We start from the raw sequence: 26423 nt of genomic DNA, 5'->3' as shown, positions 1-26423 counted from the left end.
TTTTTAAAATGTTACTGTGTTGTCTGCTTAGCATTTGTTTCTGAATTTTGAATTACCCCAACTCTTTCAATTTTTTCCTCTATGTCGACATTTCCCAAAACTCTTGATCATTCTTATTTTCCTGTTCTGATCTTTCTTTAATTGATCCATATATTTCTTACTGAGGCTGGACTTCACACCCTGCTGAATTGCTATACAAGATAAAGGACCTGGGAATTTAAACCCTATACGCTCTTAATTTGATATTTTGTTCCTCTTCATGCACCTTATGCTACTCTGGCTTTTGTTGCTGTCTTCTCTTCTTGATCCAAACAGTGACATTTTGTATGTTCATCTTTTCCGCATTTTTTACCTTAGCCTCCTCGCTATCTCTGCCTTCTGTGCTACAATAGTGTTTGTCAGACCTAAAGCATCATATCAGAAGCCATTTCCCTAAGCATGATTTTTTCCCCCTTTTTTTTTTGCTCTTCATTATACCTTAAAAAATTTCATATGCTGGGATAAGTTCATCACTTTAGGCACTTCGTGACATTTCCAACTTTCTATTTTTTTGTCAGTGTTCTTGTCACTGCACTTTCCACCAACCATGTACAGTGGTGGTGATTGCTCAGTTATTATCCAGACCTCTTTCCTTATTAGTATTTTGATATTTTCTGGTTAACCTTTCATGTTTTAAAGGTGAGATGGCATCTGTGCTAGATGGGCCTTTCACTTAAATGCTGCCAGAAACAAAAATGTTTTTGAAACTTTCAATTTGCTCCCATTTTGTGCTTAAATACCATCTGGGCAAATCCAGAATTCCCACATTCTTCTTCTCTTGGTAGTCTGTGGAATTGCATATGTTTGTATCGTATTTTATTGTGTGTTTATGTATAACATATATATCTTTATTGTATAAAGATGTACAATGTTTCTCCAGTTCAAAGGTTACAATTACTGCCTTTTACTTTCTCAGACTGAAGTCTGAAGAAATACAGATATCTGTAATTTGCTGTGCACCAGAGGTTGTCACTGGCAGAGGTCTAACATTGAAATGCCTCCATCGTGCGTCGTACACAGTCCGAGAGCAAAGGGTAGGACTAGTTGCCTTCTGTGATTGTGTAAGGGAACCTGGTAAGTGAAAAGTGACATTGTCTGATGTGGAAGAGACAAGCAGACATGGGATTCTGGAGGAGGAAGCAAGTGTATCAGTGGGAGGTGTTGGTCAGCTGGGTGTCTCTATGTGTGTGTAAGACAGAGAAAGGTGGAGGGGGAGCTGCTTTAGAATATTAGGCTGCAGAAATCAGTTTGGGTTTTTTTATTTTTCTTTCCTCTTTGAAGAGCAATATGGCAATTGTGGACAGTAGGGCAATGAGATTATTTCAGGAAAGAAATTCACCAGTTGTGTTACTGTGATGGTAACAACTCAGTTGCACAGCTTTCAGTAGCTAGTAGCAAGAAAGTAGATAGGTTTGTGCCATACAATTTTAATATTATTTCTTCCCTAACCAATTCACTACTCTACTCTGATATTTGAAAGAGGTTATGCATGAGGGTGTATGTGTGTTTGTATAGCAGAAGTAACTATACTGACTCTGTAAAATTGCTTCAAATGATGCACAGCATGTTTCTACACTACATTTCTCAGACATGCTAGGTGTTATATTTTAATTATTTGACAGGAACCACAGCCTGCAGTGTATGAACAATTATAATTCCCTAAGTAGTGGTTTGTTGAGAAACTGTTCTGCAATTGGGATATGTTTTCCCATTGTTTAGTGACGTAACACTAATGGAATTTCCCCCCATTTTAAAAATATCTTTTCTAATATTCATTATGCCCAAACTGTTTTGTATTTACGCAAATTCCTTTCAACAGAATGACTGAATTATTAGCTATAGAGTCCTTGATGTATGAGCCATATTGATTTTTTTCAAAAATCATGTATGAAATTATATTTTTCCTGTCCGGAAATCTTTGTAACAGAAGAAAAAGTCTATAATAGTGTGTCTACAAAGTGTTAAAAAAACTGGGATTATTAAGTCAAGTGAGATTTTAGCTTATTTTAATTTTCATGTTGCATTTTTACACTTCCCGTAGAAGGGAATGAAAGAGCTTGCTCTAAGTGTACTAGTTCCAGACGTATGACAGGTGAGAATTTCAATTCTATTCCAAAGTTTTACACTGAACAAAAGTATCCGAATAGTACAACAGAGTTAAAAACCACCTTGGCAACTTCTATTTCACCTTTGGAGTGTGAATTTTCTGCTGCATCTCTTAGAGGCACAGCCCCTGTGTGGAAAGTGGGTAAAATAAAAAAGTCTAGAAATGTTTACATGTGATGTTATTTGTGTCAATAGATAACAAAGACTTTTGCACTTTCCTAAGATGAACAATCTCCCTTTTGCTATCTGAGGACTTCTTAAAAAGAAGTAATATTTCTTCCTCTCTAAAGAAAGATGATGTTGTCTGTTAAGCAAAGATCTTCATTACAGCAGTTTCCATAGTGCAAGTGAATTTGGAGAGAGGGATTCTTTACCAGTGTATGTGTTACTTGTGGCCTCAGTTTCACAGCATCTTAGGGATCTCAAATTTCAATATTATTCAGCAAACAATTTTAGGATTAGTACTATCACTTTTCAACATATGCAGTCAAATAAAAACTAACGTTACCTCATGCGATAGTGATGTTGGCCTTCAAGCAAAAGAAGACTTGCTATTTTTTTGTAAATCCTCTCATTAAATCTTCATGTAAGAGCTCCGAACTAGGAGAGCAAATCATTTTTGTCCTATATCACATTTATCTGAACCACTTAAATATTGAGCTCCATCTGGTGCTGCTTTGCTCTTCTGTGTCACACAGGAGGTGTTTTCATCCAGTGCCTTATGTCAATAGGTACACTGGGAACGGCAATAATTGATCAATAGTGAAGCTCATGTTTAAGTGTCTGTCCTGTCAGTACATTGTGCCATGTGTGGATGTTGCTTTATCACAACAAATTAGAACAGTCCAAAGCAAAATCATGATTTGTCACATATTGACCTTGTTTCATTTAAAGAACATTTAACAAATGAAGGGGTTTTCACAGAGATGCACAAAGGATCCTGTATTCTTCCATCTTAGTTTAGAGGTATTATTATGTATTTCAATTTCATCTTGTCTCCAGTTAAATTCTAATTATGCTACCTTTGCTTAAGAAACTTTTTTTTATTCTGTTTCTGATGTGCATTTTTTTTAAATCAGATGATCTAGTCGAAAAATCATGTAGACCATCAATTATTAGGAGTTTCCTCTCTGCACTAGATTATAATATTCCTTTTCATAATTGACCTGAAACTGTGACTTGGTGAAGCCGGCACATTAAGATGGATTTGCCTTTATCTCTCTTGTTGTTTGGCATATTTAATTTTTTTGTGGGAAGTCTTACACAGTATGAGCATGGATTGGGATTTAGAAAAAGGTTAATCTGCCTAATTATATTAATCTGAATTGTGAGCTGAACAGTGGTAATCAAGCCTATTCTCTTCATCATATTTTGCTTTGGAAAACACTTCCCTTTCAGGTGATAATAGCGTCATATCTGGAGAGATGTCTACTCTACCTTATGCTTTGGTAGATTTCCAAGACACCTTCCCTTGTAAAATTGTTGTTTACATCCTTTCAATGCATCAGATCATTTCAGTACCTTCAGTAAGACTACAGAGTGCAGTTGCTCAGAAATTCACTATGGCTACCTTATTAAAGTCGTATAACTACTGTTTGTATAACAGGGAAGAGGAAAGGAAAAATGGCTCGCTCGTGCCTCTGCCTTCAAATGAACCAGAGTTTTGCAGCACTGAGGTGAACAATGTGAAATGAATTAAACTCTTTCCAGTTCTAATAATCCTAGCCGTAAGGTAAAGAAAGCACAGAAAACTGAGGTGTGGTAGTAAGATATATAAAGCACAGAAAACTGAGATGTGAGTTGAGGAAACAGGCATTTGAGTCGCCCTGACTACCAGAGTTTATGGGGAACCATAACTGGTGGAGTTGTGAAGCGATTCACGTTCTTCACATGCATCTTTCCCCTTCGTTTGTCTGGGTCTCACATTCTCTGTGGTGCCTTTCCTTTCCTGGAAAAGGAGAACCTGCATGAAGTCTGTGAAGGTGGTGTCAGAGTGCTCTTCTGTGACTTTCCTGCAGGGCAGAGGCACATGTGTGTCCTGCACAACCAGGTATGGTGTAGCGACCCCCCCCCCAGGTGTTGTCAGGTGACGTAGCAGATATTATAGTCACATCAGCATGGGATAGCACCCAGCCTAACCAGCCGTGCTGACATGAACATGCACTAACCCCGCTCCTCCTTCTAAAGCCAAGGGCTAACATCTCTGCCTGTAATTCCTCACGTTTTGGATGTGTAGCTGACTTGAAGATTGAAGAACTCGGGGCTTCATTGTGCAATGTGGTCTGAACTAAAGCCTCTCTTCTGATAGTATCGTTTGGAGTAGGCTCTTTTTCAGCCATGGTCTTGTTGAGTTCACTGCTGTCTCTCTTTAGAAAGCATTTTGCATTACACTGTCAAATGCAGCGGTATGCAGATTGTAACAGAGAGGTACAGGACAGTTTACTGCATCCTGGAAAGTGTTGACACTGAAAAGACTTTAGAGTCTAGGTTGATAGTCATATAAGTATTTCTTGTCTTCCTTGGTTGTATGAGCTGAGAAACAAGAGTCTGAAGAGGGAGATGAACAACCAAATAGCTTCATCTTGCTGGAGCACAGGCAGGTGCTCAGGACATGGGCAGCTGCAAACACTTCTGCATCCACAGGAGAGGTCAGTGGTGGGCTTTCTGTCCAGAGATGCTGTGGTGCCCACAGAGGTTGCGACGTCTCCATCCATGGAGATATTCAAGACCCCACAAACCGTTCTAATTGTCCCTGCTTTGAGCAGGGGTTTGGACTAGATGACCTCTGGATGTCCCTTCCAACCTCTGTTATTCTATGATGCTATGATAAGCAGCTTGCTCAGTTCCTCTAGGTTATTTGTATGCAAAAGCTATAATAAGCCTGCCTGCACATTTTGTGTGTTTGATTGATTATTAAGTTTGTGAAATTAACTGTTGGACAAAAAATAAATTGCCCTTTTCTTTGCCAAAGCAATATTTCTCTAATAAGCCTCTAAAAGCAAATGTGAATATTTAATAGAGAATTCGTTAAATGTAAGTAATTTCTACTTCAAAAATTATTAATGAGACATAAATCTGTACTGGAAAAATATTGGTTTTATATTTTACATTTGGGATAAATCACAAAGGAAGCTGCCTGATAAAATGTAGTTCAATTGTTATTGTATGTGAGAGATCTTTTTTGACCCGTAGTACAGTCAAAAAGGCTTGATGATCTTAACTGTCACTGTATAAAATGTTAATATTTTTAATCTAAAATTCCGGCATATAACTGATGCCTCACATAAAGAGACAATGTCAAATAATGTGTTCATAAGTAAAAATGCATTATTCTGCTCAGAGGTTTTAGCTATCTGCATTTTCAAATCTGCAAAGAATTTATTTCACGTTTAGAGTAATTTTCCAGTCCAGAGGAATTAAAAGATGCATCCTATCTGTTTGTCAGATGAAATCCATATGAATTGCTATTTTGTCACACAAATCTTACCAAGATGGGTCAAACCCATATTCATTCAGTATTTGCCAATGGGATTATCAAGAAATATTTGATCTTTGCCTCACAGTCAGATCAACCTCTTCCATTAAGATGGTCATGCTGCAGGTATTTCTAATCCTTTTCTCTAGGAAGTGGAGTCCAAGTCAGAGGATATTGTTTCCGTGGTAGATTTATTACATCTAAGTTACCTTTGTTGTTTCTTATCTCAGAGGAATTTGTATCTTACTATTGCAAGCTTATCGTTGCACAGTAAACTTGAGCAATGAAATAGTATTTGCATTTTACTTCTACTTGGGTAACCTACCCTGTTCTTTAAGTTGCCCTCCCACTCACACATTTTTGTCTGCACGAAAGGACATTTGCAAACATTTCCCCTTGTTACTAACTCTGTTCTGTTCCAGCATTGAGATCCTGTCAACTGCTGCCAGAAATTAAGCACTGTGACAATGACACCTGCTCTGAGTTGGAGTAGATGACACATTGCCTGAATGCTGGCAATAGGCAGCCACCTGCCTGCGTTACCAACTCGACTGGAGCTGAACCTCTGGAAGTGTTTTGCAAAGTAAAAATAAAGCTTTACCCCGTCATCAAATTTTGTCTTAAGATGTTATATAAAAATGATATTAAATTGTAACCATGTGACTCTGTCTACTTATATCAAGTTATTCTATATTTTGTAGTGTCCTGTTATGTCAAAATTGTTTTATTAACAGTTTCCTATTTATTAGTCAGTGCTTTCTTTTTTTACTCTTATTTTCATCCTTACTGCTTTTGCCCTACAGTTTCCTGTAAGTCTAAAGCTTCTTAAGATCCAAATTGAAATGTGGGCAGTATATTCCCCCCTTCTCACTGAACCTGTACTTTGATTGAAAGTATATATGTGAAAGATATTGGCACTGTTATTTACTAGATTCCTCTGATCCATGAAGGTGGGGGTTAAGGCTTGTGAGTATGTAATATTTTCCCTGAAACCAGACATATATTGACAATATCTAAGTAATTACCCAATGGTAATCTATGCACTTTCAAAAAGTATTGGCAGCATATTACTGCTACTTTTCCTGTTCTATGGAATTACCCTTGTGAATTTACATTTACTTTGGTTTTGCAGAGGAAGAATGGTTTAATCAACTGAAATTTGCTGGCTTTTGTTTTTCCACTCAATTCACTCCACATGGTAAATCAATCTGTACCATTAATGTAATTCTCAAAACCAGTGGCACCTGTAGAAGTTACTATTTACTGCTCTGTACTCAGATGTCATATGAAGCTTGATTACAGACAGAATTATTGCTAGAGGAAGGGTGTTGATTTTCTTTCATTTTCTGACTTTTCCTGCATTGTGGTCTTAACAGAAATAAGCTATGTTTGCTAGAAATTGAAGAAGTGTTCCCATGTTGGTTTTTTAACTTGCTTTGCAGGGTCTTGCTAAAGTAGGCAAGGTTTAATTCTGGTTGCTCGATCTGTTTCAAAATCTTACTGATCTCCTTTTATGAGTAAGGCTTTAAAATGTGAGGAGAGCCCCAGTCTTGAGTATTTTTCTCTTAAATGATGACAAGGAAAATACCTTAATGGTAAATTCTGATTTCGTTTCCTTACTGATATGCATACACAAATGAGAGCGTTGTTTTTTTCAGTTGCCTGCCTAGTAGCCTCAAGGCAAATAAACAATTATACTATTAATTAGAGACAGTGAGATTTTATCCTTCTTCAAGGTTGCATGCTGTGTATCTCTTTTCTCAACTTTCTTAACTTTTAAATTCAAGAAATGCTTGTATAAAGGTGAGTACTACAGTTGTTTTTAAAATGACAATGTTATTGATAAGGAACCAAAAAATGTCTTTGTTGGAGAAGAATGTTCAAGAGGGTATTTGACAAAAGATACTAATCTCCAGCCTTGATCCTGAAAGACAGGCTGCAAATACAGCAAAATGTGGGCTTTTCAAGAGATGTTCAATGTCAGCCTAACTTTGTTTCCATTCAGGCTAACAATGATAACTTCAGAACGAGCAAAGTCAGGTCAATAGTGAATAAATATATTTAAATCCTGCCATTGAAAGTACTTAGAATGCTTGCAGGCATACATGTGAGTTTAGTAGCCAGGACTAACAGCAGTTAGCACCACGCTGTGCTTGCTTTCAGGAGAAAGAACCTGCCCTTTACAAGTTTTCTTTGGCCTAGCTGTTAACTGTAACTCACCACAGTAGGTGTTTATGCATTTGGAGTTATAGAAATGGCCCCTACTTTAGTCTTTTCCACTCCTTATATAGTGATACTGGAGAAGAATACAGAGCTTTCTTTTTTAAAGCATTTGTGGTGGATTTGTTTTCTTTGGGAGATATGGTGTCTGTACAAACTTAATGGTAAAACAGAAAGGTAGCCTTGCCAGAAGGGCAAGCCTATGATATGTGGGCCTATGGTACTGCCTGTACTCTAGGACTGGCAGCAGTGATATGGTACTAAAGTGACTTATCAGTGAAGCCAGAAAGTTTGGGAAGAAGTGAATATCTCTGATACACAGGTATGGGCTATAGAAACTTGTGATTATCAAATACTGATCTAATATTTTTAGGAATTATGGAATATGGTTTCCAGTTATAGAAGGGGGTTGAGGAGTGGAAAGAAGAAGGAGGGGGAAATTTACAGCTTGTGGAAAATAGTAGATTAGTGGCACTGAACACTGATACTCATTGTATATTGACTATCTGTAACCCAGACTCTGGTGGTCTGAATTCTACCATACAAATCTGTTTTGAATATCAGGGTTCAGTTAAATTAAATATACCCTGCTCATGCTTCTCAGTCAGAATAATAATTTTTTAAAAAAATTTTGTAAGAAACAAGTTGTTTTATAAAGAATGCTGTCTTTGCACTGGACATTTTGAATTTTCATGAATTTTCATGTCTAGATACCTGTAGTTTTCAACCAGCATTTCACTGGAGAAGAGTACAGTTCTTCCATAGAAAATATTATTTTCTCTAGCCAGTTTCAGTAAGCGGGTTGCCCAAAGGCTATGAAATCTCTGCCTGTGGAGATATGCAGGGCTCAATAGGACAAGTCCCTGAGCAACCTGGTCTAAGGTGGCCCTGCTTTAGCTAGAGGGTTAGCCCAGATGAACCCTATAGGTGCCTTCCAACCTCGATTAGTCTGCGATTCTCTGATTCTGATAACTCACTTGTCACACTGGGTTTGCACTGCTTTGAAGACCAGCAAGAATGTTATTGCTGACCAGAAGAAAATCTGTTTTGGTATGGATGTTCCTCCTCAGGAAACCACTTTGAAAAAAACAGTTCATTTGAAAGTTGGTGGCCTCGCAATTATCCTATGGTGATAACTCGGAAGGCACTGGTGCCACAGGTCAATTCCGAAGACTTACTCTATTTTTGTGTTTGCAAGATGTTTTATCTCATTGTCTGTCCCCTCGATTACTCTGTTTTTCTTTCTTCATCACTTAGACATCCCTTTCTAGCAGATTGCTCATGTCAGTAGTTGTCTTATTTAAATTTCCAAGGGGAGCAATGTTACATTGATTTTTGTTTGCATGTTCCCATAATGTGAAATTGAGTTTACTTCTCCAAACCATTTAATAAATCAAGACTCGAAAGTCAATTACAACAGAAGGATGCTCCCCTCCTCTCAATGAAACATTTAAAAGCTGAAGGTTACTCTGTCTAAATACTAATGTAACAAAGAGTTTAGGAGATTCCATTCACTAAAGTATTTGTGTAACTAGGATGGTACTTTTGACATTTTTTTCAGGCATTTTGATTAGCTATTTTCTCCTTAGATGATTGAGCAAATGTGACATTTCATTCAATTACTCCTTCATGTGGATTTGTTCTGCTCTTTCCAATCTTGTTTTTTCCTCAGGTTTTCTTAGTGCTTTCCTTTACGAACACTTAAGATGAGCAAACCCAAGAGAAAAGGATTTCCATATTAATGATTTAGCATTATTATCTCTTTCTTCTGAAGATAACCGAGTCTTCCAAATGTATTTTAGTTAGATCTTCTGTTGACAAAGCTGATACAATAATGTTACAACATATTGAGTAAAAAATATTCTTTAGACATCTGTATTGTGATAACTATATGGATGTTTTTCGAGTTTCTGTATTAAAACATGTAACACATAAGAAATCAAATTTAGATGAAGATAGTGTTCACTTCTGAAACAGCATCTCCACAAGTCGTGTTATGGTGGCTGCCGTATCTAGTATAGCTCAAACTACAGTATGCTGGAAAATGCCTATAAGCTCCCCGTTTCACAGAATGTTCGGGGTTGGAAGTTATCAATAAATTTACAGTCTGTTTTTTAATAAATTTCCTCCATTTTTCAAATTTTATTGGTGTGCTAGGACCACAGTTTCCTGCTGTACATTTGGCTTATTAGATGGTTCTTTTGAGTTTTGGTGGGGTTTGTTTTTTTTTTTAATCCAAGCTGTTTATGCCAAAATTGCCAGTCCGCTGCCAACTTAACCTCATCTTTGTGAGAGTAATTTGCAGGAAGTTTTTAGAGTAGCACAACTTAGTCTCGGTTTTGTGGTATCTACTTGCAAAAGTCTCATGGGAAAATAAAAGAGAGTTTGTGAAATGTGCCTATAAAGAAAAACTTCATCAGAGGCCTGATTTAGAATCCATAAAAGTCAATGGAAAGAGTACAACTGAAATCGTTGTCTCTGAAGCAAGTCTCTTGTGGGGATTTTGTTGCTGTTATTTCATGTTGAAGCATTTTTCAGAAAGTCATCAGAAAAGAACAGCAAGGGTTTTTTTTCTGCAGTTTTTAATATCAGTAAGTCACTTGTTCCATTATGCACTAAATCCATTTTTTCATGCAGCCCAATAGTACTTTGGGTACAAATATTTCTCTGTATCCTTTTTTGAGAATTCCAATATTCTACTTGTTTAAAAAAAATGTTAACTCTATAGTGACTGGGTTGCTTTTTTTTTTTCTCTGCTAAAAAAATCATATATATGTATCTTAACTGTTGGAGCTTTTATTCCTGTCACTTCACAAACTAGTAATAACATTCTAGCTACTCTAAAGTCATGCTATAGCAGTTTCAATAATTTCAACATCTATCAGGATAGTTGAGGGAAATATCAAATAGACATCAAAAGTAGAACTGTCAGTTTCCCACCCATATAGTCACTGTATCTTCCAGATAAACAATACTAGATTTACTCCAAATAAGTTGTGTTAACCAAGAATTAATGTGAGAAACATTGAATATAGTACAGCCTAAAAAACTAGGGAATCATCCCTAAAGCTAACTAACAATTTTCTTACCTGATTTTCTCAGTCTTCACACTTTTCTCGCACCCTGTACACATTTATCCATTTTCCAGGTATTCTTCGAACTCAGGCTGTAACCGTTGTCCCTGTTCATGTGATCCATCAGTTGTCTAAAGCTGTATAGTATGCAATTGTATGAGAATTTAATGGATTTTCATTAGAATTTGAACAATTAATCTTCTGGTATTAACATTTGGCTGTCTGTGTTCTCAGGTTGGCTTCAGCTGACCCTGCTGTAGCTTTCTTGTAAAGCACTTCCTCCTCCTGAGTGCAAACATAGCTAAATTTTTCCTCTTCTCCTCTTTACTGCATATTCTCTGTTCTTCACCAGACAGCCTTCTCTTAGGTAGCAGCCGTTCTGATGTGCATACCCTACACAAATCTCTCTTCATGCTACATACAAGCAATAGAAAAGAAGATGGTAGTACTGCGAGGAGATCTTGCTGTCATAGTCATGGCCCTCAGTTTTCCTGGGAAACAAATCTTTACAATGTTATGCTGTAGACAGCATCAGATTTCCTTTTTCCCACTAGCTTTAGTTCTAATATTCAGAATTCATGTAGCCAAGAAGGAAGCTAGAGGAAGGGAAGCTGGAGATTGTGGCTCTGTAGCTGGGACTTCATTTTTTGTCCATGTAGGGCCACAGCGACAAGACCACAGTGTCATACAAACTTTTCTTGATTGCTAGATGTGCCTCCAGACATCTGCACTTCTGTGTGAGTGCAGAAAACCAGGTCAATTGGCAGAATCAGATCCTGACTTGCCATTTGGCTTTTAGCTGAAGTTCAGGACCAAGCTTCCAGACCCAGATTTACCCACGAAACTTATTCCCACCCCACACTTGGGTAACACACAACTGCATGTCAGCTTCCCCTCCATGTCCTCTTTTCCATGTGAAGAAAGTACACATGCAGGCCAGAAGGGAGTTGCAGCATGGCTTTCGGGAAACCAGAAGGAAGACGAGTTCACAAAATGCAGATAGAACTACATGTGCTTGAGAAAGAATCAGGAAGCGGGAGGGGTCACACAAGACCAGAAACACAAGTGTTGACCACTGACCACAGTTTCTTTGTTTCTTGAAAAAGTAAGCCCTGGTGGCTGTTTTGTTTTTCTTTTGCAGTCGTCTCTAACAAACAGTGACATCATCTTTGTGAAGCTGCATGCCCCTTGGGAAGTCCTGGGCAAATATGCCGAACTAATGAATGTAAGAATGCCTTTCAGGTAGGTGTAGTTGTCTTTTGTCTCAACCTCCAAAGTCACACTATACTGTAAAGCTAATGTAATAATAACACCAAATGCACATGGAAAAGCTCTGCTATAAGATACCGCACATCTTTAGAAAATAAAGATGGAGTACCTTAGATACCGTATTCATTGCTGTTTCTTGTTAATGCCTGCAGTTTCAGTGCAATACTGGTTTGAAATTAAGGTGACATGTAGCAGTGCAGCTGTTTTCATGGGGTGTTCTGTCCTTAGGCCCTTTAATCCCTTCAATGCTGGAGCCCCCTGCATACTTGTGCGCTGCTGTTTTTTAAATGGACATTTCATTGAAATCAATGGGAGGTCAAGAAGATCCAGGTACGTAAGGCAGCACAGAAGGTGCATGTCTGTTGGACGTATCTGGTATGTTCAGCACCTGTACATTGCTTGTATAGTGTGTAATTATGGAAATACAGATTATAAATAAGTATCCCATCTAATAGGAGAACAATTCAGACTATAAATGCTTTTTTCTGTGGAGAAAATAAAGAACTTAAATAGTAAGTGCTACTGATGATAACCAAATTCATTCACATTGTCCTTCAGATTATTTTTATCATTTATTATTTGCATGTTGGGCTATGAAATTTTCTACATAAAATGTTGATTTTACTCAGATGGTTACCAGAATTGGAACTGATCAAAACCTATGAACTGAGAGGTCTTGATTCTTCTTTCAGTTAGCAGGGTTTATAGATGCATGACTCCATTGATTTTAATGGAATTACTCCCGAGCAAGAAAAGGATCAGACCCAGAATATGCAACTAGTGAGTTCGTGTCCTTTGTAGGATTACTATTCCTGTTTTCTTCTCACTTAAGGATGAAAAATGCCTCTGGTATGAGACAAGCTGTAGCAGTGCAGAACTCGCTAGGAAAAATGGTTGTGAATTAAGGACAAAATTGCAGGTTTATTCTGTGTGTATTTTCACTTTCTTTTTCACAGCAAATTTTCAATTTTTCTTTCTTGTGCTTTTAGTGATAAAGAGAAAAATATAAAAGTTATCACAAGTCACTGCAAGATATTCATATTCTTTTAAAAAACTGTTCTAGCCATAGAAACAATGAGCTGGGCCAAAAGTGTAACTCATATTAATTCTGTGGCATTCCCTGAGATGAACCTGCCCCAGTAGGAGGATAATTTCTCATGATTCAGAAATATACCAGGAATTCAGATTTTAGACACTGTGAGCACCTTGTCCTTTCTTGATCTAAAGTCCCTTTTTGGAAATCGTATCTCTCAGCAGATAGCAAAGTAGATGCCATGCAGATTATATAGAAAGCATGGAAAACACTAAAGGTTTCTTGACCTGCTTCAGGACCATGGCTTCATTCTTTCCACATCCATGGAGAGAATTATTGCAGTATTGTTAAGAGGAAATCATGATGATTTACTAATGTCTGCTGGGCAGGCTCTTAAATTTTATTTTAAGACTAACAGTACCGTTTACCATTTAAAAACAAGGACCAGCATTTTACAAAATGTCCACTAGTCTAGACTGCCTGCTTCCAGGTGCCCTTGTCTAACCTCTTGTTTTAAGGGCTGCTGAATGCTTACAACTCCTGACATTTTATGCTGGAATTGTCCAAGGTCCACACATCAATGAATAAAATCCTTGTTGTTTTAAGGCAGAGGTGCTGAACCAGTGACTACCTCTGAATATTTGAAGCCAAATCAAGAAAAGGATGACATCTTCAGAAACACTTTGGCCCTTCTCTGCTCCTGCTAAGTAGAGCAAGATTAATAACACTACCTTGTGGAGGAGATGGCCAAAGGAGGCTGGCCAACATGAAACTATTTTGAAAATTTCACTTCACCAGCACAATATGGGCACTGATAACAAAAATAATGTCAAAATATTGTGCGTTATTTAAATTCTATGTTCTGAAAAGTAACCAGTTTTTTTTTCTATAGTTTATAAAGCATCAGTGCTGTCTTATTTTGGAAAGCTCCCAACCATGCTTGCTTCCAAGGTACTAACAGCACTCCTACAGTACATTTAATATACGTGAATATTCAGAATATGTGTCATGTGACATTTTCCAGAAGTGGTACAGTTCAGCATTAGATGATGGAACATCTCAGAATACACAGAAACCACCTTGATTTAGCAATGACCTTCAGCAGATGACAAAGTCAGCTTCTGGAGCAGGAAACTGGAGTTCAGGCAGGCAGCCAAATCTCCCAGTAAGGAGTATCAGTCCCAAACCCACACCTAAAGCCCTCAGATTTTCTTAACTCTCTTAAAGATATGATCTCTCTGCCAAAGGCAATGGGTCAAATCCTGACAGCATGTATGAGGAAAACAAGAGCAGCAGAGTGAGAGGGGAGGTGGACTCCCCGTTCTGGATCTACATGGAGTGGTTGGGGGGCTGCTCTGCCCTGCCAGGAGCACGGTCAGCGTGTGTCTGCTCGTGCACCCTTGTCTGCTCACTTGTTCCGCATACACACTGCCACACAGCTTATTGCACTGACAACAGAAATTTGCTGCACTTCTACGAGGGGCGGAGGGAGTAGCTGCATACTTGGGAGGTTGGGGTGCCCAGCACAGGCTCATTTTCTTGTGTAGCCTGTTTCAAGGGATGTTACCCCAACAGCAAGCACTGGTCTGGGTTGGTACTGCATGTGTTATGGCACATTGCAGCATCAGGTACCCCTTTCCTGGCTATTTAAAAGTGATTCCCTCTTGTGTTTCACCAAGTATAGTTTTAACAACTCACTAGTGGATGTGAGATAGATAATTTATCCATATTTATATCAGTCCTGTAGAATTCCTGCAACAGTTTATGGACTTCTTTGAAATAGAAACATCTTTGGGTCCTTCTCTTTCACACATGACAAGTAGCAGAAAAGGAGAAGACAATGGGAAGCAATGGCCTTCTTGCAATTCAAATGCCACCAGAGTCTGTGTGGCTTCCTGTGACAGTTCTGTTAATCTCTCTTTTAGTCTCTTCCTTCACCTCTTACAGGCTTCTGTCTTCAATCTCCTTTCCTTCCTTGCTAGTTCATACTGTAACTGACGATGGGTTTTCTTCTCGACTGGCTTCATTTTTGCTGTTCTTCCAGGAGAAAAATCTATTACCTGCACCGCCGATACAAGTTCATGAATAGGTGAGTACAATTCTCATGCCAGTCCAATTTATGTTCATTTGGACCCAATAATCAAAATATGGGTTAAAATCAAGCTGGAAGGAAAAGTTTATTAGCTGTGTTAGTAGGAAGGGTGGAAGGAGTGATTACACCCTAGGATATCTGCAAAAACAAATACGGAAGTTGCATTTTTAAGGCACCTGAAATGTGAAAGAGGCAATTCATTTTATCAGTGTTGCCTTTTTTAGGAATAAGGAAATATTTTTCAGTTGATGGAGTCTTTTAAAGAAGAGTAAATGTGTTAGTGCAAATACTGGATCTTTTTCTTTTCATGTAGCTCACTAGGGAGTTTCTTGGGTTTAAAATACCATAGTTACAGCTTTTTTTTCATTTCCATGCACCTTGCTTACTTGTAATAGTGATGGCTTTATTTATTTATTACTTCCTTTGTGGGGACGCTTAGTACTTTGTTGGTAGATAGAAGGCAATGAACCAAGTTCATCTCTGGTGTAGTTATTGAGCTTGAGAGATTAGTATTTTTCAAGAATCTTTGAAGTACTTTCACTCAATTATTAAATATCTTTAATGTTGTGTTTGTGTCTGACTTAATGCAATGACAAACTTCCAATGCTTCAGTTTGTGTTTTCTTCTTGATACCTTGGACAATTAAATAAAAATTGCTTCAAAAAGACTGCAAAATATACAGGTTTGGCAAAGACCAGATCATATGTTGGCATTTAATGCCACAGTGCTGTTGATGCAGTTTTCCAAACAGTCTAGTATTTGATTTACCGTGTCACTCTGAGGTCAGTGGAAGTATTGCCATGAACCTCTGAAAAAGATGAATTAAACCTGAAAAATCTACATTTTGGAGTAAACAGATGTATCACTTTGCAGATAATGTCAGTAGATGAACATGCATGGGGGAAAAAGTATGAGCATATTAAAAAGTGGTTTGTATATTAAATTCCATCACAGTGTGCTGGTGACTTGAGAGTATCAGCATTGATCTCAGATTACAGTATTTGTTTTTTATATTAGTAAGCACCAAATGTGCTCTTTGTGGAGTTAAGGGATTTTAGCTAGTCACCACAGGCTAATAGACCCACACAATTCTTCTAAAGTTTGTTGATGCTCCCCCACTTTCCATCCCCACCTTACAATAAATACTATAGTGGCTGTTAACTTTGGAAATTGTCTTTTAATTATGACATGGCTGTTTTGACTAAAGCAATAGATGAGAGGGAGTAGGTGAAAATTCTAACATTTATATGTGGTGTATGAAATTTTGCTTCACAATCAATCTCTGAGTCAGGATGTGATCTGAAGTCAGTATGGGAAGAGGTATGTTCTTTTTCTGGTACTTTAGTTCCTGAGTGATGAGAACACTTGGCTAAATTCAATTTTTATGTTCAGGTCTATAAATAGCTACTTGAGTCGGAAAAGTTATAACTAAATACTCCCAGTGGGAAAAAAAGAAAACATATTCAGGTTTATTTTTATTTATGTGAAACTCAGATATACAGCTTCAATAAAAGTATCTATATTTCCCCTACTCCTATTTCAGTGATGATTACAAGTAACTGAAGCCTTGGTCCATTTTTGAGCTAAGACAAACATTATACTGACATTCAGGCAGAATTTATTTTAAAGAGGACTTCTGTTACAAGGCAAAGCTTAGAGCAGGTCACTTGTAACTTGTCAACCTGATTTGAATCTTCTCTCTGAAGAACTCTAGTGATCTCAAAATTTCAAAAAACAAAACTCCCCTAATACATTTTAGAGGAAATGAGGGGTAACAGGTACCTATACAGTACCTGCACTGTGGTTAAAAACTAAACTAGGATGTAGCACTGCAATATGCATAAAGTTCTATCAAAGCTGACCCACAGTTAAAAATCAGTCTTGAATCAAAATATTTTTTTTAATTTTCCTAACTTCCTCTTTCCTTTGAAATAAACATTTCTATCCCTACCCCACTTCTTAGTGAGATAACAGCTTATATGAAATTATTTGAGAAACACTTTGTGTGAGTTAAGCACAATATGCATCTTCAGAAAGAGGATACTGAGTAAAGACTAGACTTGGAGAGCAGGGGCAGGATTGAAGTGGAAGAGACTGTCTCTTTGAGCTGTTGTGTGAATTAAAAGAATGATTTTTTTTTTTTGCCTTATGAGGCTAACATGTTTTTAAAGAAGGAATCTAAGGATATTATTATCAGATCTTCCACTCTCCTCTTTCATTGTGGCTAACTCTACAGTGCCTCGTCACTCCATGCACTCTCTCTTGTTCTTGCATAGGTTGCTCTGCTTTCCAAGCACCGTTCCCCTATTCAGCGGAGTATATAAACTTCTCCATAAGGGAAAGTGAGGCATGGATTAGCCTTGAAGAAGTGATGAAACACAATAGATTTTTAACACTGTGTGTCTGTGTTTGTTAGCACCAACACCACTCTTTCAGCTTTTTTTTTGAGATGTACATGTAGAGTACAATTTAAGAGTTTGGTCATTTTTCTTTTCTGAGGAGATAACTAGGGGTTTTTTCCCTAGGGATGGCTTTGCTGTACTTATGTTCTGGGCCTCACAGAAAGGCTTTGCAACCTTTTCGGACCTGTTTGCTAGCTGACTCACTGAGCATGCTGAGTAATCTGAGCCTTGGGAATGGCAGACTGGTCAAATTCTGGGTACACTCAGTGAGAAGCCAACATAAATAATATATTGCTCTTAAGTGGGGAAAGCACTCTTGTGCCTATGTGTGTGCATGCATGGTGTGAAAAACCTGCAGCACGCATATCTCAAGTGTGCACATTGGCTTGCAGGATGAATGGGAAAGGATTGAAGATTAGCAAGGGTGTAATCGCTTAGAGATTTTTGTTAACAAATAAACATGGAACAAGATATTTAGAAAAGCCTTCTGCCTGATTCCTCTTCCCTTTTCCGTACCCGGAGACAGTAAGCCTGACAAATATGCAGTAACATAGAGCTTGTGGTCTTTACAGAGGAAAAACTGGAAGCCAAGAGAGAGGAAATTCCCCTGTAGAGAACTTAATTTTCCCTTGTCGTTCCTGTCAGTGTCTGCACAGACTAGCTCTGTCAGGCTGAATGCTGCAACTGTAGAGTTACCGTTGATGGGGCCCTTTGCAGCCTGGAAATCCGACATCTTGCCTGGACTCAGGCACAGACATTTGCAAACTACCTCCTTTTGTGCTCTGAACTGCTGAGCCAGGGCAAACACTGTCCATGAGGAGTTCATGATTAATTTAGTATAAGTCTTATGTTATATTCACATACACATTCCAGTACTTCTGAACCGTCCTGATGGTAAATTTGCCCCCCTCTTCCCCTGCTATTCCCAGAATGGCAATACACAAATGGTACCAAAACAAGCAGACCTAATTTGATTACAGTTTTGAAATGTGCCATGTTTAAAAAATAATATTAGCTTTCTTCTCCAAGATAAAAACACCTAATGGGAGAAGGCTGAATATTCCAGGAAATATTATATGTATATTAAATGAAAGTATGTAATAATTTCACGTCACTTTCCCACACACTGAGCTGCTTGGGTATGGATTGCCCTCCCTCAAAGTGACTGTGCAGAGCTCACAGCATTTGCTGGTCACAGAGTTATTGCACTGACTTCTGTCAAAAGAAAAGAAACAACTGCATTTCCAGTCCTTGAGCTTCATCCAGAACTGGACTTAAAGTTCAAAGGATGTCAATTCATGCCCTTTAGCCCCACTCCTGGAAAGATTCATCCAGTGACTGAAGTATGCGCATAATCCGTATTTTGTAGTCTATGATTTTTGAAGGCAAGGATCACTGATTAGGACTTGAAGGTGTTAGGAAGTTCTGAGAGAGTAGGGGTCATTGTGCCAGACATATCTCATCTTTCTGATGTGTTTTTCATGATAACCTTTTACTTTGGATTTGAGTTTGGTTCAGATTGTCTTCTTCAATCAGCTCTGATTCTTCCCTTTCCCTTTATTTCAGTATGCATCTTTTGCATGAGTGCACTTGCAGTTAAATCTGCCCTTTCTCAAGCTTGATCTCAGTTTGCTTTTACCTTCTAAATATGAGAGTCGTGGTAGCACTCACCTGTTAATCTATGCATTGAGTATTCTGGTTTTATAGTGCTTGTAGTATTGCAAGACAGTACAATTGAACTAAATGAACAAAGTAGCCTTTATTTATAGCATCCATTGTGAGGTAAGAATCCATACAGAGAGCAGTAAAGGGATGCAACTTGCTGGGGTTTAGCTGCCAAAGCTCTCTGTCACAGTCTTTGCTGTTCTAATGTTTGTATGTCCAAAGTCTAATGTGTCAATTAAGCCTGAAATTTAAACTAACTGAAAAGCTGAGAAATACAGATTTAGAAAGTTGCTGAGAGCGTCCTGGGCTTAATAAGTTTTACAGCAGCATACAACATCAGCATTGCTTTTCTGTTGAGACAAAATAAGATGCTCCTCTGCTGAAAGCTGGTTATTAATACTCAAGTCTAGCATGTATAACTTGGTCTGCCTCAAAGAAGCAAAAAAACCTTGCATCTTTTCTACCTGTAAATATTAGGTGGCCTAGTTTGCCAGCATGTGTTCTTTGCAAGTGCTCTATAACGTAATGAAAAAACACTGTCTCAAGTGCTCACACTTTTCATGTGCTGCAGGATCGAGAAACAAATAAGCAGGTTTCGAGGATGGTTACCTAGAAAGCCAATGAAACTGGACAAGGAGACACTGCCAGATCTGGAGGAGAATGACTGCTATACTGCTCCATTCAGCCAACAAAGGATCCATCAGTGAGTATTTTATTATATCTTAATTACAAGATGAAAACCTTTAGTTCTGAATTCACCTTAGAAAAAATTAATTTCTTAGTTCATGTCTTAAAGGCTAGTGCCTTGAGATTAGTTCTTTGTCACAAAAAGAGAGAGATAGAGAGTCCTGAGAGAGCACAAAGTCTGTCTACATTTCTAATAGTTGTTCAGCTCAAAACTAAAGGAAATAAATGGAAAAGTTCCTTTTAATTCACTGGAATTTCAATTACATCCCGAAAGTAGTCAAATGGCTAATTCTGTCTCAGGTCAGAATTGCAGTTGTTCTTTGTCTTTTAAAGATGTGATTAAAACTTCTTTTTCAGCATTTCTATGTCTTCAGCATAATCAAAATTAGTCATTCTAACACTGATAGTCCAAATAAACTGATACTGCATTTCATTCCTAGTTATGACTGTAGAACAAACAGAACTCTAAAGAAAGCAGAGAATCTTGATTTCTTTGTATTCTCTCTTTCATGCAAAATTGCTTGCAAAATGCCAGTGTTAAGACCTATCAGTTACACTTGTCCAAGCATACCAATGTCACTAGAGCAATCATTTGACGACTAGAAGCCTTTTTTTTACTTGCAAAATGCAAAACAGACAAAGCCCCACATGACTTTCAGATCCCATGTTGAATTTCAGGGCTGTCAAATTTTGGAGAAAGAGGGTGTCACAGTGTTTCTGATAGGGGAAACAATCATTGACTAACTGAAAACAAAATCACAAAGAACAGGCAGCACTAACCAGAGTACTATCTGAAGACACAGAATGAGTTACAGGCAGCTCAAACTCTAAAAATCTGAAATATGTGATTTTATTCAGGGAGAAGACAAGTTCATGTAATGCTCTTAAATGCCCCACTTTGAATGAACAGTTTTTCAGGGGTTGGATTTATTAGCTGCAATAGGAACCTCCCTGCCCAGGGAGGCTGTGGAGTCTCCTTCTCTGGAGATATTCAAGACCCGCCTGGACAAGGTCCTCTGCAGCCTACTGTAGGAGACCCTGCTTCGGCAGGAGGGTTGGACTAGATGACCCACAGAGGTCCCTTCCAACCCCTACCATTCTGTGAATAAAATAGACCTCCTCTGCCATAAGTAGTGTGTTTCCAAATACAGCAGAAAAATTAAAACAGGTGGAAATCTCCTGAGAAATTTTAGCAGAATTCTGCTCCAAGCACCAGTCACCAGGCAGAGTTATCTCCACTAAATGTCTGTGCCCTGAATAGACACCAGGTTCAGACTACAGACTCTTCTGATACTTGAGCAAAAAGATGGGTCAGTTATTGTGCCCTGCAAGTGGAAGAGTAAGTGCAAATTAGTTCAGGAATAGACCAGTGATAATAAAATTTAAGAAATTGGGACATCTGGGTTTATATTTTTATTAATAGTAATATTAACAGTTATCTTCCCTTAAAATTACAGCACATAAGAAAGGGGGTTTGTGGCTGCAAGGACAATTGTCATATATGAGCCAGAATATTTTTTTCATTCTTCTGCCTTGCTCATATTGGTGTTGGTAAGCTGGCAGCAGGGGTTTATTAAGTACTCTGTTAATCTCGTTAACATTCCCGCTGTTGTTTGGCCCTTCTTTCACATCATTGTACACTTTGAAGCTCTACTCCCCAGCAGGCCTGACATTTTCTGTTTTGCTTTCTGTGTAGTCTTCCTTTCCTTTTGTGTTGGGACTGACAAAATGCTGGCTGAGGTGCCCTCCTTGTCCCAAAAGGTACTGGCTCTGATAGGATTCTTGTGTTCTCGTCATGCTCCAGCCTGTTGGCTGTGTCTGTCTTATTCTGCTTCACTAGAATGTTGAAATACAGTGGCTTGTTCCATATCACAGAATCACAGAATGGTAGGGGTTGGAAGGGACCTCTGTGGGTCATCTAGTCCAACCCTCCTGCTGAAGCAGGGTCACCTACAGCAGGCTGCACAGGACCCTGTGCTGGCGGGTCTTGAATATCTCCAGAGAAGGAGACTCCACAACCTCCCTGGGCAGCCTGTTCCAGTGCTCCTTCACCCTCAGAGGGAAGAAGTTCTTCCTCATGTTCAGATGGAACTTCCCGTGCCTCAGTTTGTGCCCATTGCCCCTTGTCCTGTCACTGGGCACCACTGAAAAGAGTTTGGCCCCATCCTCCTGACACCCACCCTTCAGATATTTATAAGCATTCATTAGGTCCCCTCGCAGCCTTCTCTTCTTCAGGCTGAACAAGCCCAGCTCCCTCAGCCTCTCCTCGTAGGGGAGATGTTCCAGTCCCCTCACCATCCTTGTAGCCCTCCGCTGGACTCTCTCCAGTAGCTCTTCATCTTTCTTGAACTGGGGAGCCCAGAACTGGACAGAGTACTCCAGATGAGGCCTCACCAGGGCAGTGTAGAGGGGAAGGAGAACCTCCTTCGACCTGATGGCCACACTCTTCTTGATGCACCCCAGGATCCCATTGGCCTTCTTGGCAGCCAGGGCACACTGCTGGCTCATGGTTAACCTGTCGTCCACCAGGACACCCAGGTCCTTGTCCACAGAGCTGCTCTCCAGCAGGTCCACCCCAAGCCTGTACTGGTGCATGAGGTTGTTCCTCCCCAGGTGCAGGACCCTGCATTTGCCTTTGTTGAACCTCATCAGGTTCCTCTCTGCCCAACTTTCCAGCCTGTCCAGGTCACGCTGAATGGCAGCACAGCCTTCTGGTGTATCTACCACACCTCCCAGTTTGGTGTCATCAGCAAACTTGCTGATGGTACATTCTAACTCTTCATCCAGGTCGTTGATGAAGAAGTTAAACAAGACTGGGCCCAGTACTGACCCCTGAGGGACACCACTAGTTACCAGCCTCCAACTCGACTCAGCGCTGCTGATGACAACCCTCTGAGTTCTGCCATTCAGCCAGTTCTCAATCCACTTCACCGACCACTCATCCAGCCCACACTTCCTGAGCTTCCCTAGGAGGATATCGTGGGAGACTGTGTCGAAAGCCTTGCTGAAGTCGAGGTAGACAACATCCACAGCTCTCCCTTCATCTACCCAGCCAGTCATGTCATCGTAGAAAGCTATTAGATTGGTCAGGCATGATTTCCCCTTGGTGAACTCTAATGAGTTGCATGCAGGCCTTCTAATTATTCCAAGAATTTCAGGGTATGTTGGTAAGCAGAGCATTTCAGGAACATCTTTAGTAAGTGCTTTTAATCTTTGATTGTGGAGTGTGGGTATCAAATAATTGGAAATGTAGAGTTAAAAATAATGATTTTAGTATTGTTAACAGCCAAGAAGTGTATTATGCTGGGGTTCACTTACTTTGTACAAATTGCTGCTTACTTTGTGCAAATTGCTGCTTCTTCCAAGATATACATAAACATTCTTTTGAAAGACTGGTATATAGCGAGCCAGTAGTAAAGATGCCCACCTATCCCCAAACATGGGGAATGTATGAGTAGAAATTATTTTTTTATGTATGTTTATCCCAACACATACAAACTGATGTAACAGTTACTGTGACTGGCACCTTCATTTGTCTGAGTCAGCTGTGCCAGAACAGTAACATGCCAGAAGGACAGGATGCCATCCAGAGGGACCTGGGAAAGCTCAAGAAGTGGGCCTGCGTGAACCTCCTGTGGTTCAACAAGGCTAAGTGAAAGGTCCTGCACCTGGGTCAGCGCAAATCCTGGTGTCAATACAGGCAGAGGATGAGGGGATTGAGAGCAGCTCTGATGAGGAGGACTTCGGGGTACCGGTGGATGAAAAGCTGGACATGAGCCAACAATGTGTGCTCGCAGCCCAGAAGGACAGCTGTATCCTGGGCTGCATCAAAAGCAGCGTGGGCAGTGGGTCGAGGGAGGTGGCTCTGCCACTCTGCTCCACTCTGGTGAGACCTCACCTGGAGTCCTACGTCCAGCTCTGGAGCCCTCAGCACAAGAAGGACATGGACCTGTTGGAGCGGGTCCAGAGGAGGGCCATGAAAATGATCCGAGGGCTGGAGCACCTCTCCTGTGAGGACAGGCTGAGACAGTTGGGGTGGTTCGGCCTGGAGAAGAGGAGGCTGCAGGGAGACCTTCTTGCAGCGTTTCAGTACTTAAAGGGGGCCTGTAGGAAAGATGGGGGAAATCTTTTTAGAAAGACATGTTGTGACAGGACAAGGAATAATGGTTTTAAACTAAGGGAGGGTAGATTTAAACTGGATATAAGGAAGAAATTCTTTACAATGAGGGTGGTGAAACACTGGAACAGGTTGCCCAGAGAGGCAGTGGAAGTCACATTCCTGGAAACATTCAAGGCCAGGTTGGACAGGGCCCTGAGCAACCTGGTCTAGTTGAAGATGTCCCTGGTCACTGCAGGGGGGTTGGGATAGATAACCTGTAAAGGTCCCTTCCAACCCAAAGCATTCTATGACTCTATGGTTTCTGAAATATTGCGGTATTACAGTCTGGGTCTTGAATTTCTTCTTTCTTCCTTTCTTCATAGCCTCAGGTGTTTTTCACCTCAGCAAAGAATGGAGAATTTATCTTTTTTGATCTAGCCACAGTTTTCATATCTAAGTCTTCAGTCTGATACAGGTGATGTCTGAAACATGGTCTGAGTACAGTCTTTCATTTGTGATAGCCACTTTCAGAAGCATGGAAAGACAGAAGACTGACAATACTTACAATGCAGATTCTAGGGAGGAAAATAGTAAAGACCAAAACCAGCAAGTCCCGATCGGGCTTTATTTCAGTAGGAATTAGTATTTTTGAAATGCTGATGTACAATGAACATGTTCAATTTTAGTAGATCATATTCATGGTCTTTTTATTTCTTGCATTTTTGTTTCCCATTCTGATGGAAAAGACCAGATATGGAGAAAGGCTAGCTTTCAGAAAAAAATAAATCCTTGTTAAGACACACAGCTAACCATCTGCCCTCCCTCCAAAATAGGCAAAGAGGAAAACTGCACGAATCACATTTGTGAGATGTGCCTATAACTTTTCCAGCATGACTTCAGGTTTTCTTTTAAAGAGATTATGGCATATCTTAGAGGGTATGTCACAAAACTGTTGGTACTGGAGAAGACTGAAATTCATCTTATTTCCTAAGTAATAGGAAATCCCTTTTTGGAGGAAAGAAGCTCTGCCTGGCTGAGGCAAGCATTTTGTTGGAATTGTGTGGAATACAGAATGATAACGGTCAAGATAGACTTCTGAGTAGTATCTGTCTTCTGCAGCCACAGCTTGGGAAGGGTTTTATTTATGCCAAAGCATTTCTTCTGAAAACTATCAGTTACAAGAATGCACAGTTCACAATACGTGGAAAATGTTTTCTGTCAGACATGATTATAATTAGTTATTTTTCTACTACATCTTAGTGATTTTATGTAGTAAACTGCTAGTCAGCTGGGAATAGTAACAGTAGTAATTAGCTGAAATTTCTTAGATAGCTGTATACTAGCTAAGAAAATGCTTTTAATTGCAGTTCAGATGTTTCAAACTTTATAACAGGAGCTATTTTCCCCTTTCTTTTCTTACAAAGGGAATTAACTCTCTGGTTAAATATTAATCTAATATATAATTGAATAAACCACTTTAAAATAAATATTTCTTATTTCAGTGAAAATTAGATTAAAAATTTACACAATTAGGAAGACTAGAACAGTATCTGGATTAATTAAACAAAAATATCCCTGTATACCAGAGGTTAATGGAGTTATTCTCATTTGTACTGTGTCTCCTTGTGGTACACAAGGATCTTATCCAGCATCTTTGTCAGATTTCCAAGATATGTGTCTCTCAGGGTGGTGTTACATTTTAAGCTTTCTCCAATGCTCAGATTGGCCCTAATAAATCCCATTCCTACCAAGATGATCTGGGCCCGTGTTCCCCTGAGCTGCTTCACCTCAAGATCGTGGATGGGTCAGAGAGCTGCTGCCACTGGAGATGAGGCACAGGGCTGCAGGGACACTTAGTTGTTTTGAACCAAGATGGTCATTCTTGTGTTTAAATATATCTACAGAATAATAACTATACATTCGCAAGTGGTTTTTTATAAGCAGGGAATCACAGTTCTGTAAGATTCCTGCTCTTGAACAAATCTTTGTGCAAGCAACTTGGAAACGCCCTGTTATGTGGTTTTTTAAATGCTCTCTGATTCTGGAAGTCTTCATTGCCTGGCAAACAGAATGAAACAGGGCATCCCTGAAAAAAAACATAAAGCTAATTCTATCCCAGATGAATATTCCTGAGTGAGCCAATTTAAATTCAAAAGTGGCAGGGTGATTTGGGGGAAAGGGCGGAGGGAGGTGGAGGGGAGATTCAGCACTTTCATAACTCTCTGTTTTACTTTAGCGGTTTTGAGGCTTTGATGTGCCAAA

The 26423-nt window shown here is 39.3% G+C and overlaps 1 protein-coding gene across 8 annotated transcripts in view; it reads left to right on the top strand.

The window, feature by feature from the left end:
* The window catches only part of ANO4 (anoctamin 4), a 200359-nt gene that overhangs the window by 112058 nt on the left and 61878 nt on the right, over positions 1-26423 (top strand). For 7 of the 8 annotated variants that reach the window (XM_075427641.1, XM_075427640.1, XM_075427642.1 and 4 more), the window contains 4 exons: positions 12056-12156; positions 12412-12513; positions 15261-15305; positions 19947-20078. In XM_075427641.1, the coding sequence (XP_075283756.1) occupies positions 12056-12156; positions 12412-12513; positions 15261-15305; positions 19947-20078 (380 nt within the window). The remainder of the gene's footprint in view (positions 1-12055; positions 12157-12411; positions 12514-15260; positions 15306-19946; positions 20079-26423) is intronic. The other variant, XM_075427639.1, reaches the window with a different exon arrangement.

This window comes from Opisthocomus hoazin, chromosome 8 (genome assembly GCF_030867145.1).
Source record: "Opisthocomus hoazin isolate bOpiHoa1 chromosome 8, bOpiHoa1.hap1, whole genome shotgun sequence".
Taxonomy (NCBI): domain Eukaryota; kingdom Metazoa; phylum Chordata; class Aves; order Opisthocomiformes; family Opisthocomidae; genus Opisthocomus; species Opisthocomus hoazin.
This window is presented reverse-complemented; position numbering and strand designations above follow the sequence as displayed.